This window comes from Scomber scombrus, chromosome 23 (assembly GCF_963691925.1).
Source record: "Scomber scombrus chromosome 23, fScoSco1.1, whole genome shotgun sequence".
NCBI lineage: Eukaryota > Metazoa > Chordata > Actinopteri > Scombriformes > Scombridae > Scomber > Scomber scombrus.
In genome coordinates, this window is record NC_084992.1 from 20,297,091 (window position 1) to 20,310,480 (window position 13,390).

The 13,390-nt window shown below is 39.9% G+C and overlaps 1 protein-coding gene across 2 annotated transcripts in view; it reads left to right on the forward strand.

Annotated features, from left to right (window-relative positions):
* Positions 1–13,390, forward strand: part of tbc1d14 (TBC1 domain family, member 14) — a 39,752-nt gene that overhangs the window by 4,473 nt on the left and 21,889 nt on the right. For both annotated transcript variants that reach the window (XM_062444692.1, XM_062444691.1), the window contains exon 4: positions 7,756–7,885. In XM_062444692.1, the coding sequence (XP_062300676.1) occupies positions 7,756–7,885 (130 nt within the window). The remainder of the gene's footprint in view (positions 1–7,755; positions 7,886–13,390) is intronic.

The following is a 13,390-nucleotide window of genomic DNA, read 5'->3' on the forward strand; positions in this document are numbered from 1 at the left end:
TCTTCACCTTCCTTTAACAGTACAAAAATTTCAGCAGTTACCTTCCATAAGTCATTTTTTTTAACATAAAAAAATATATTCTGTAACATAAGTGATTCTGCTGAACAGCCTATCACAGTCTTACAGAAGCGGCATTGCTCAAGGTGGCTTTACAAACCTGAGTTAGCCAAGACGTACTTGATTAAATCTGGTTGATAAAACCAAAGTGATTTATGCTCTCAAAGAAGAACTGTATGGCCTTTACACATAAGAGGTTACCCATCATGATCCAGTACCCAACATTCCACCATCACCACCTTAGCCACCTTTACTTAATAGCCTGGAAGGAGACCGCATTAGTCTGGCTGACCACATAGTTGCTGCTCCTCTTTCTGTAATGAGGATGCTGCAATGTATTATTTCTTAATGTTTCCCAATATGTGTAAGACTGAGGGTGGAGTGTTCCTTCCCCTAAAATAGGTGTGTGTATGTTACAGACAAAGAAGCTCGAGGAAACAGTATTCTACATTTCAGAAGTGCACTTCTTAAATGAATTAATCTCTCTTTTTTTCTTGTTTAGTTCTAACCAACAGCTCACAATCCAAACATATACAGTTCCACTAAAGAAACCAGAAACTATTCACATTTAAGAAGCTAAAACCTGAAAGTGTCAGCATTTTCAGTTGCAGATTAATTTTCTGTCATTGGACTATCATTGATTAATCATCACCGCTCTAGTATTTTTTATATCATGCTTGTAATTAAATTTTTTAATCAACTCGCTGTGAAGTGGAGGATATATAAGGAAGCCCTTGTTTCGCCCTTGGGTGTCTCTTACACAACCTCTTTGTTTTGAGGAAACTTAAAAAAAAAAAAAAAAAAAAAAGTAATTGTCAAGATAAATGAGGCGTGGCAGACATGAAAAAAAATAGAAAAACAAAGCTGCATTGAACATTTTCCAAAGCGAAATACTATCACACAAAACTTCAGTCAGTTTCTGAGTAGTAGACGACAAGGTCAAAGGTCAACCAGTTGATTTTAATCAAATAAAGAAAGCATGGCTATTGATTATTGGTAGTTTCCAGTTTCAGCATTCATTGCTATACAGGAGTTGTGCTGTCTGCTCTGCATGAGTTGATGAGAGCTGCTGATGATAATGAGTTTTTACTACACTTGAAAGCGCATTCAGTGAAGTCAGTCTGAAGTTCCTTGAAGTTTGACACTCCAGGCTCAGGTCACTATAGGCATTTTAAAAATCATTAAGCTTTAATTTTCTCTCACTGCTCTACCACATTCCTCTTTCTGTTGAGGTCCTGCGTCGTCAGGACGGGGAAGCAGATTTTAAAGCACCTAGCCTTTTTTTTTTTCCTTTTCGTCATTCCTTCCTCTCTCAGCTGTCACCTGTAACCTGACACCTGCTGCGTGTTTTATGACACCTGCTGTGTGTGTGTGTGTTTCAAGGTTCTCTTTCAAGGTTTAAAGCCCAACAAAGTGTTTTAAACCTTACATTTAAAGAGTGGAATGATGCCTTAATTGTTGGAAATGGAATTTTAATTGTCGGTAACGGAAACTTTGCCAAAACTGATAAGATAACTTATAAAATTAATGCTGTAAGAGCAGACTTGTGGTAATAAAAGCAAACTGATTAGATTGACTAGTTTATTTTACATAATCAATACAAGTGATGTACACACACACACACACACACACACACACACACACACACACACACACACACACACACACACACACACACACTTTTACATTCTTCTCTTTTACTTTCCATCTAACTACTAATAATCATACAGTAGATATATCTTCTCCTAAATATATATGATGCTGACTCTTCTTTATGGAAACAATAACTATAATTACATCCTCCCATTTATTAGAGGATAATATTTGATCCACTTACATATTATTATACCCCTGTATTCTAGTGATGAAAAGTTAGGGCTGCAATCACTGCATTCAGTTCAATCATTGATTCATTGATCAATCAATTCTTTGAAATATGAGAATATATTGATAGTTATTAATATCAAAAACCCTAAATTAATTGTTATAAAAGACTTTGAAAGCCAAATATTCACATTTGAGAAGTAATGAGTTGTGAATTTTTGGCAATTTTGCTTAAAAATTTAAAAAAAAAAAAATACAGTTGATCAAAATAGTTGCCAATCTATTTATTAATTGACTTAATGTCTCAGCTGCAATTAAAATAACATTATTCTTTTAATACTGTCAATAATAGAAATTTAGTTAAATAAAAGTACAAAGTCAGTTTCTGTCAGTTAAGTGTTGTGTAAATATGTCAGTGGTCACAGCTTGGTCACTCAGTGGTGAGGTCATGTGATCATAATGACAGTGATACATTCCTTCTGTCATGATTGATTTGCTTCATAGTTCGTCACCCTAAACTTTACTTACAAAATGAATAAGTTCTGCTGTCCTTGATTGTCAGACTCTTTTAAGAAACTTTGATTTGAGATCCATCCCCCCTCCCTTTCTATCTACCTCTCTCTCTCTCCTTCACATGGAGAAGTTTGTCATTCCCACTTTACCCTTCAGACTCCTGACAGGCTCCTCACACTCAGTCCTCCCCTCCCATTCGTGAAGTCAACCCTCTCAGTGAGGAGGCGGGTGCGCTGAGGAGCAAGCCCGTTCCTTCACAATCTCACTCTGCCTCAACTTAGTGGCTGTGTGTGTAGGGAACTCTCTGTAACTCATAACTATGGGATCAACAAGCCTGGATATCAACTAAAGGAGAGCTTTGACTTCACTTGGGAGTTTGTCGCTCTCCTTTTTTCTTTTTTTTTTACTTCTTTGAAAGCTAAACCTCCAGCTGCTTCTCTGTGGTTTGTGTGGAGGACTTTGATTCAGGTGTTTTGTGGTGACAGAGCAGAATGGCAACCCCGTCGCTCCTGTACATTGACAGGTAGGATAACACAAATGAGCAGATGACACATTTTTTTGGGTCTAGAGCTCTAGTTCATTTCTCTGCATTTTTCTATGTTTTGTAAACAACAGAGCTTCGATCAGCTGTTGAATAATGTGGCCTTTGTGTCCCTGCAGCCCATTTACTGCTGGACTCAACACACACACACACACACACACACACACACACACACACACACACACACACACACACACACACACACACACACACACACACACACACACACACACACACACACAGGATTTAGACTGCTGTAAAAGAGCGCCTGAAGCAGCAAACCGATGCCTTTATGATGGGAGAAGACTCGATGTACTCTGCTCCCTCTTCTTGTACGAGCTTGTTTGGTATTTCCGCGCCAGGTTTCTTCACTGTTAGTTTAAGCATATGAACACCTTATCACTTTATTTGCACACATCAAGACCCAAACCACAAGCGTTGTGAAAGCCTTTTAAAAAGAAAAACTCTTTGGGAGACTTAACGGCACAAAGCAGTGCAGCGCATAAGCCTCCACTTCAACACAAACAAAAACCCAGCCCACCGTCGGTCCTGCTGGACTTTGTAGCTGTTCCACTTGAGCAGTCTACCATAGCCGCTGCCATTCAGCTGTCACATTGAGGCACATTTTGGCCCGGGCTGAATGCAAATCGAGTTCCTACTCTGCGGGCATTTGTTTGGTGGTGTACAGGAAAGCTTGAAGGCATTATGTCCTGTTGAACTGTACATTACAAAATCTGATGTCTGAAGCGATTTGAGAGATAAAGTCAGGCCTGTGCACTTTACTCTGTGCTGTATTGTTTTATGGTGGCTCAGAAGGTTACTCAAGTTCATCATTCCCTCACAGTTTTAACGCTGGTTACTCTTTATCTTTTCCATCTCTGCTCAGCTCTACTTCACTGATATTTTTGGTATGATGCGAGTTTTAAAAAAAAAAGAAAAAAAAAAACCAGACATGAATCCATCTCTGACTCTATTTGTACATTTTGTATCATAAACTTCATGAATAATTTACAGGTTGAGCTTGAAAATTCATTCTTGACCTTAAGAAAACAGAATTCTAAAAACTCTTTCAACCACATCTCCCACGTCTTCATCAGCAGGTCAGGTCTGCTCTGTTGTCATCTTGTGACCTGAGTATAGAACTTCAGGTCACATTCAGATAAGATATTCTTTTATTAGTCCCACAGTGGGGAAATTACATTATTGTAGCAGCAAAGTGGATAGTAAAAGTAGAAGAGCATCAATAAAGAAGAATAAAGAACAATTATAAGTCAGTACAAAAACAATAAAAACAATAGTTGTAAAAAATATATTAAAATAATAGTAACATTATGTACAAGATGGGAAATGATGGTGATCGTGAAAAATAGCACAACAAATATATAGTAAGGTGACCTTGAGTTTTCTTTGTCAATTCATTAGTATTCATACAACTCTTCTTCTATTATCATCTTCCTTTGGAACTAAAAGCTGATGTTTTTCCCCCTCTTTTCTTTCTCCGGGTGCAATTCGGTTACCTTTTGGCACAGCACGCATTAACGGACCAGGTGATGGGATCACAAGCAGACAGCTCTAAATACATTAGCTGCACCTGGCATTAGAATGCACGTCTCGAGTGACAACTTGTGATTGGATCTCAATACACTGCTCTGTATGCAAATAAACATGTTTTTTTTTTCATTTCCTGTTTGCAGCGCGGAACACTGAGCTCAAATGAAATGTACATGTAAATGAGATTAATATCACAAGTCAGTTTTTACTCGCACCATACAAATAGTTTTATTTATTAGCGCTTATCAAATCACAACAAAGAAGAAAGTTAATTGTCATGTTTAATCTTAAAGTAAATTAACAAACATGCTTGCATATGGAAAATGGAACGATCCAACCCATCTAATGACCTAATCAAACCATACAAATACAAATCTTAATGACGTACAGAGTGGGCGTTCTTTCATTGTCGTCCAGGACACATTGATGGACAAACTGCCACAAGTAGGTGGCCGTATGTGGTCCAGAGCACCTCAGAATATGGCCTGAAGATCAGACCTCTGTGCATCTTGTGTGCGTTCACAGCTGTACTCAGAGCTGCCCGCTTGTTACCTAAGAGGCATTTTAAAGGCAGGTGTGAGCAGGCTCTTTTTTATCACAGCAGATACCGTGTAGATACTATGTTGCTCTACAAGTATCCGACACCTCGTGTCAAGTAAACATGTTACAAAAGTGTTCAGTGTTACTGCTGCGCCGCTCTGAAAATAGCTGAAGATAAGCTCAAATGTCAATGCACTGTGTCGAACGTGCGCTCACAGCCTACGAGATTACAACTTAAAACGTGCTGGTGTTTTAACGTCATTCAACACTTGAGTGACCCCTCAGAATGAGGAAATAACTTCCAGCTCTCGCGTTATCGTCGTGTATATCTGCAGTTTCAGTATGCAGTGTGGAAAATATGCAGAAATAACACAAGACGCATTTCTTTTACTAGAAGAACAGGAGTGAGATGTTAACCAGGGTGAAGTTAATTATGTCAAGCAGGTGTGGACTGTGGACATGCCTTTTAATGAAATCCAGTAAAGCTTCCAATAGATTTAGTCCAGCTTAAGTTAACTTATCTCTAATTACTCAATAAAAACAATTGAGAAATAGACGGAAAACATTCTGAAGATTCTCATTACATTTTCAGGCTGAAACTGCCTGAAGTGTTAAAAAGTGTGAAATAATGAAACGTGGTTAATCTTTATCTGTGGTTTGTCATCATGGCAGCATGTTAACAGCTGCCCAGGATGTTCAACTTTGACCAGTCACCGTGAAGGACTTAAGCTTTCGTCGTTTTGTCGGCTGTTACTTAATCAGCTGGTCTTGGTCAATACCTCAGGCTATTATATACTCCTGATAATGAGGAGTTTATGAAATACACTCGCTATACATGCCGTAACACATCTGTTTGTCTGTTAGATGCATGTAGCAACACCTCTTTTAGGCCAGCTAGTTACCTACAAAAGTTTCTTCCTTTTTATGAGTTTCTAAGCCAGTTCTATCTTAATATTGAGTGTTATTGACCATCTGCTTTTAACAACAAAGGTGTGCCTCTTTTAATATAAGTGAAACTCCACTGCAAGCATAAGGGAAACAGGATCTGTTGCTGATTTGCAATGTTAATCAACTGGCATTCATGCAACACAGGCAACATACAGTGCAAGGGGAAGCATGTTAGAGGCAGTGTTGCTCATTTAAATCATTCAAATACTCTGGATTCATGTATTTTTTCGATTGCACACCTTTTATAGACTGTACAGCAAATATAAATAAGAACGTGACATCAAATATAAGGGTTAAGTGGATGGTCTGTGCAGATAATTTAAGTATTAAGAGTAGTTGTTACTGTTGCGCTGTTCATTCTAGAAGCTGAGAAAGTTCATGCTTCTGGATTACTGTAGGAGCAAGCATCCTTCTCTACATGCCTGTTGAGTGATTATAACAGTTGAAAGTGTGACTGTAGCTAGATTACAGGGTGTCTTGGTGGCTGAGTGGTTAACATACCATTTAACCACAACTCCACAGTTAAATAACAACCAGAGGGGCTTCGCTTTAGGTCGTGCCCCAGCCCTCTCTATTCTAGCTTCCTTCCTGTCTGTATCTCTGATTGCACTACAAAAAAAAAGCAAAATACAAAGTGATCGCAATAATTTCTACATTGTCTTCTGTTGTGGTTGTGTGTATGTATATATATCACCACAGTCTTTCTGGGCTCGGGGGAAATCAAGTAACCTCCAATTTCGCTGTGGTCTATTCGTCAAACGTGCTCTAACAGCCTGCTGATTGATTCAGATAGTTCTATAATAAGCAATAAGTTTTGATTGGTTGGCTGCATTATGAAGCGCCGACCAGAAAACACCGTCATCGTAACGGTCGTCATTACGGACAACCGATGGATGGAGCGTGCCAAATTAGATTTCCACGAGCCGTCGGTCGTCGTGACGATCAGACAGCGTCGGCTTTAGGCGACTGAAGCCTGCAGCCGCTCACTGTTCGACAGCATGTTTCCTGTCATCACCGCCCTGAAGGCAAACCCAGAGGCATCAGGTCAGGCTGTGCAGCAGCGCGACCACACCGTTCACGTGCTGTCATATTGATGTATTAAAATTATTAGATCATGCAGCCTCTAGTCTAACAGCAGGGTTTAGACTCTTTGATATTGTATCACCATGCCCGGCCTTTTTTATGTGGCGAGTGTATTCAGAGAGCCTCTTTTCAGGCTTTTAATCAAAGCCCCCATTAACAGCTCTGATACGCCACCGCACTGGATGATAAATGAAAGGAATAGCTGGCTTAAAAGAGGAAGGCCTTTCAGCAGCTGTGCATCTGGTATTTAAATAGCAGGCAAATGGAGGCTAAGCATGCACATTGCTTTCTATTTCATTAATCTGAAGTGGAAATACACAATGAAAGCAGCAAAGATGCTTTTTAAACATCTTCATTTGTCTTCTGGATTATGTCTGCGTGTAGTATACTAGTGTCTAGTGTTCAGTAGGATGTGTTTCTAGCTTTACGGCTCCTACCTGCTAGTTCACATGTGGTCAGGTTGTTAAAGTGCTCTCTAGGTGGCCTGTGCAGCTTTGTTCTTAAATCCACAGACTCCTTTTGTGAGCTTATCTCAGTCCACTGGTATAGAGAACACACACACACACACTTACAGAGCTCTTGGGGCCCCAGCAGTGACCAAATGAAGATAGCAATCACAGCTTGTGTTCCACTTTTTGCTCTGCTACAAGTGTCTATTTATTTCCTCCAGCCTAATCCACCCTCTCTCTATGTCTCAGGAGCCTGTTTGCCAGGAAGGTGAAGGACGGTCAGAGCAGAGCGGCAGAGCAGAGGGATCCAGGCTGGAAGCTGTTCGGCAAAGTCCCACTGCGTGAGGGCCCCATCAGGGACCCTAAGAGAATACAAAAGGTAGAATCTTGATTCCTTTTTTTTTTTGTTGGCGTGTGTCTATTTTCATGTGTGTCTATTCCTGTAAATAGACACACATGACGCTGTTTTTCAGTCGCTCCAGCACACTGTATCTTGTTTGCGGCTCCACTCAGCAGCGTTTATGTCCTATCTTAGATTAGACAATAGCTTTGTTTACCTCACAGTTCATATGTTTGGTTTTCTGTGTACAATGTTCGAGCCTCCCACAGAGGACACGGCCTTCCCGACTTTGATACAACAGCTGATCCTCCCTAACCGTGTATCAAAGAGCTTTTTATTTCAACAGAAGAGAGAACTTGAATGCACTTTTACATTCTACTTAGTCACATTTTAATAACTTCTGTTGCTGCACTGGGGTCGGGTGAAGTGTACAGCTGCTCGACAAACATCTGCACCATGTTCAGAAACAGCATCATAAGCAGCAGCATTGGCTCTGGCTGTAATACAGGCTTACTTACTGCAGGCAACTTAAATGGATATTAAGTGAGCTGAACAAACATTGAGCCTGTTGAACCACAGTTTTATAATTCCAACACTGTCATTAGTTGTCTTTAAAACAGGCTTGTTATTGGTATTGGTATTCATGTCAGTATCAGGCTGAATATCTGAAGTGCTAAATTGGAGTCTCTGGAACCTTAGATATTGAAAATACCATATGAATATTATATCATTTAAGTTGTTTTCTTTTTAAGTGTAGCAGACTTGAACATTGGTTTTAAAACTCCATTGAGATTGTGCAGCAGACCAGCTGTTCAAAGGTCAAATAGATGTGCAGCCAGCTTTTGAAGCAGTAACACCTATTAACAGAGTTTATTACTGTAGGATGGGACAATAAAGACATATAAGCATAGCAACATTATGACTCCTACTCAGGACAGATAACAAGAGTCTCATCCATTAGTTGTTGTGTTACTTAACAATTCTGTGGAAACAAACTTTAAAGGAGATCTAAAATATCAAGATCATAGTGTAAGTGAGTGTAGTATGTTCAGAGTATTGTTGAATACTGTGAGCACAATGGCCTGAGCAACTACACTCCCCATCAGTGACATTTAGGCTCTGTAGTTATTTTTAGCCAAAGCCACATACAGAAAAGCAAACAGTTCATAGAAACTTAAAGGGAAGGGCAGGTTGACCTAGCAAATGTTTGACCTGAACCATCCATACACAGGGAGTGTATACGGAGTTATGTTTTCTTGAGTTTGTTAACATGTAGGAAACTCTCAAAGGACAATCACCCACTGTGTTATAAAAACACACTGGGGTTTTTGACAGCTGGATATTTTACCTTCTATTAAATGTATAATGTGATTAGGTGAGTCAGACTGGTGTTCACTTGGATTTATTTGACATGCTGAATGATTTGATGTAGATTGAAAGCATGTTGGTAATAGCAATGCCGAAGAAGGAAAACCACAGTTGGAATTAATGACATTAATTAAGGCTGAATTCACTTTAGGTGAGCCAGTTCCAGGTCTCTGTTATTGTGTGTACTCACTCACTGGCATGACTTACTGGCCTCATTATTGGAATGAAGCCTTTGTTAATGTTATTATTTACACCTGTTCTTTTCCCGCTTTGGCAAGTCAGAGTTGTCTATGATGTTAATAGTTTAGAACTACGGTTCCTTGTGTTGGCATGGCAACAAGCTATTTTGAAAGATTTGAGGTTTATGACCAAATATCTTTCAACTAATGATGAAATTGCAAACAGCCTCAAATTAACTTTGTGTGAGTGCAGATTAGCAAAACTACTACTACTACCGATACTACTACTAATAATAATAATAACAACTTTATTTGCATAGCATCTTTCATACAATAAATGCAGCTCAAAGTGCTTTATAACAAAATAAATTACACACACCAAGTGCTTCACATCATAGAGCAATGTTAAAAAAGAACAGAAAAGAAAAACATAAATGTAATATAAGAATAAAAATAACAATAGAAATTCTACATAGTAAAAATAGCTTAAAAACAACAGAATAAGAACAATGTATAAAATCAAGTAAAATACAGCTATTGAAAGAGGTGAAGTAGTGACTGATAGAAAAGCTAACTAAGATGTTTACATCTGCTAAAACATGTTAGCATGCTGGTATTAGCGTGCTAACATATAGCCAGCTGTTAGCATGGCTGTAACCACAAAGTAGCAACGTGGCAGTTTTTTTAGAATTTGTCTATTTTATTACTTAACAGGAGTTTCTGAGTAACTTGTAGTTAACTATCAATGAAGAATAGCTTTCTACTCTAGTGGCTAATTCTACTAGCTGCAGTTTCAAAGTTGTTTCCTCATTTATGGAATAATGCAAATTAAAAGTAAAGAGTCAACCTTTCATATGTTACTACAGAGGTTAGCACAGGAAAATATTATTTTAAACACTTCTCCTATAAGGAAGACAAATGTGTTATTGGACACTACAACTAGCTTAAATGTTCTACAAACTACTGATGCCTTGTTTGAAAGAGTGAAATTGACAGTAATATGCAGTGTTTGTGTTAAGTTGAAAGTCTAAATATAAAAGCTCTCTTAAAGCCCTTAGACAGCCAGCTGGTGACTGAACACTGTTGTAGCTTCCTGCTGTCATTCAGAAGGCAGACAGCGAGGTGTGTCTCAGGCTCAGTTAAAGAGCACGACGGCTCTCTACTGGTGTAATAAATCACAGAAGAGGATGGCAACATGTAATTAGAACCTGCACTAGCCTGTTATTGAGTTAACATTTAACCACGTCTGACACCGGTGAAGAGCCCCCTCTCCTGTGCACTTTGTGCTTTAAAAGCCAGCTTGAAAGGCGTGTTAATGTGCAGTTCCTTCAGCTTACGTATCAGCGTTGTCATACACTAGCTCTGAATCGCTTCTAATATTAACTATCTTGTTGTTTTTGGCTAGATATGTAAACCACCAGGATTGAAAAGCTGTCTCTTGCCCAATAGCATGTGCACAAAAACAGTCACGTACACATCCGTATGTGCGTAATATCTCAAGTCAATCTCATCTGTGGTTGTAACCTTATATTGCACCTGAGGAATCAGTTAACAAGGCTAGGCTTTCAAGCTTTTGTCTTGCTACTGACGCTGCTAGTCAAAGGTGGGGTCAGTAAACTTGTGTGTGTGTGTGTGTGTGGAATGCTTTATTTGCCTAGGTTATTGTTCAGCTGCTATGCGGCACACTGTGTGCTATTTCCACCTGCTGCTTTTTCCCTCTGAGAGCAACAGTGTGAATCAAGCTTTATATTTCAATTTACACCGCTTTCTCCCTGTGAGTCTGGGGACTCGGTACTGCAATACATCTGGAGGCCTCAGTACAATGTGTGGTCACAGTGAATTGAAGACAGTAATTGTTCTGTAACCTGCTGAGCCTCTAAATCACATTGTATGGCAGCCCAGACACGTCTGAGTTACGAGGATGGGGAGGGGGGGGACACTGAATTGAAGTTGGACAGTATTCCCAGCAGGAGGTTTAATTTGAATGAAAACTCATTTAAATCCCCTTTAGACTTTGAAATGGATTTTTGAAAGAAAATACAAATGGTTCATCTTTAGCTTCAGATTGCCAAAATGCTATTCCTTCTTAAAACGTTCTGGTCAAGGGTGATAAAAGTGTCTGAAAATAGAATTTAAACAATCATGGGACACTAAAAATCCAGCGGGGCTCTATGGTTCACCTATGCTGCAAATCAAGTGAATGTTATCATATTCTCCATCATATCAAAAGTGGTTTTCTTCTTCAGTTATAGCCATATACAGATAGATGGAAAAAAGGAAAAAGAACAGCTGCAATAGTGCTGAGATATCATCATCATCAAGCCCCTTCTTTATATAGAAGTAGCTGCGTTATCTTTCTACACTCATTTACTTGGGTTTTATCTGTTTGTATATGTGTGTTCAGTGCTATATGATCAGCCACACTAAAGCTCCTACTGTACTACATCAACATGGAATAGAAGAGAGTGAAGCATACTGAAACCATGCAGCCCTCTTTGGTTTCACTTTCTAATGTGAAGCTGTAGAAACTTCACTCACCACAAAACTTTTACTTCACATTTTCAAGCCGCTGGTTGACAACATTACCAGTTGGGAGTGTGTAACATGGATAAAAGCTCTATTTCTTTATACATAATAATTATTTAGGCAACTACATCTACTGTATGCAGAGTGAAAAAATCATTCAAAAACAAGAAGCAGCAAGAGATGTAGAACTTGTGCCGGCGCATTATCTGCAGCGAGTCGTTGACGTTCAGCCCAGACCGGATTAAGAAAGCAGAAGGCAGAGCGTCTGAAACCTGATCCGTTGCTCTGAGGTTGATTGGAGAGGCTGCCAGGGCACAGCAGAGTGCAGAGCTGCTTTCAGTGCAGCGATGGTGACTAATAACACACGGCGGTGCTGATTTGCTGACACACACACACGCAGCAGCAGCAGCAGCAGTGATAGACCTGATGCAGAGCAGCTCAGTGTAGCGTCAGAGAGAGAGAGAGAGAAAGGGGGAGAGAGAGAGAGAGAGGCAAATCGAGGGGTATCATGCTGCTGCATCTTTTCAAATGCGGGGTGTGTCCCTCTGTCGGCAGCTTGACTGTCCCTCTGCCCTCCTTTTTCACCTCCTCCTCCTCTCGCTCCTTGGTGTCCTGTTGCCAGGAGTGAGCCCTCAGGAGCAGCAATGACGCTCGGCTAGGGTTTTGGAAACGAAAAACCCCCCCACCGGAGGACTTGCCGTCTGTACGGAACTGCAGCGTTCATGGTGAGTGAGCATTTGCAGCATGGACACGAGGATGAGTGGGCGAGCTCGGTGTGACCCACTGTCTCTGTCCTCGTCTGGGTACAATCGGAGGGCATTGGAGCATGAAAGAGAGGCAGCAGAGGAAAGAGGATGTCTCCCATTTCAAATAATAGCCTCTTTCAGCTATAGGATTGTGCTTTATAGAGGGGAGCGGGGTGATGGTTGTCAAGATGTTTCTAGAAAGATCAAAAGCAAGGGGTTTTCTCGATGTGTTGATGGACTAATACCCACTCAGGAGGGAATCCATCTTCATTGCATGTCACTTGACCTACATAGCCTTCAACTTTGTCGAACAAAAGCACGTGTAGCAGTGTCACAGCACCGTTTCTTCTCTATTTTTGCTTCTTTTTTTTTAAAGTATGTGAAGGGATTTCCTCCTGCTGCTATCACTGATGCAATTAAAGAGACACAGAGCTCATTTGACAGCTGAATCAGTCGGATTGTGTTTGAGTTTTTCACTAAAACCCACTTAATTGATTAAAACGCTGATTAGATTGTATCACAGCTTTGGATATTGTTTATTTTCCTCATTCAATGAACAAAGCTGCAGTTTCATTTCAGCCTCACTAGCAGAAGCGTGCTACTCCTCAGCTCCCCTGTGGTAACTGCAATCCAACTGTTAGTGTGTCAGCTGCTGGGTGCCACTACATGCAAATGATTATATCATTATCAGAAATTCATTCAAATGATTTCATTAATAATAATTG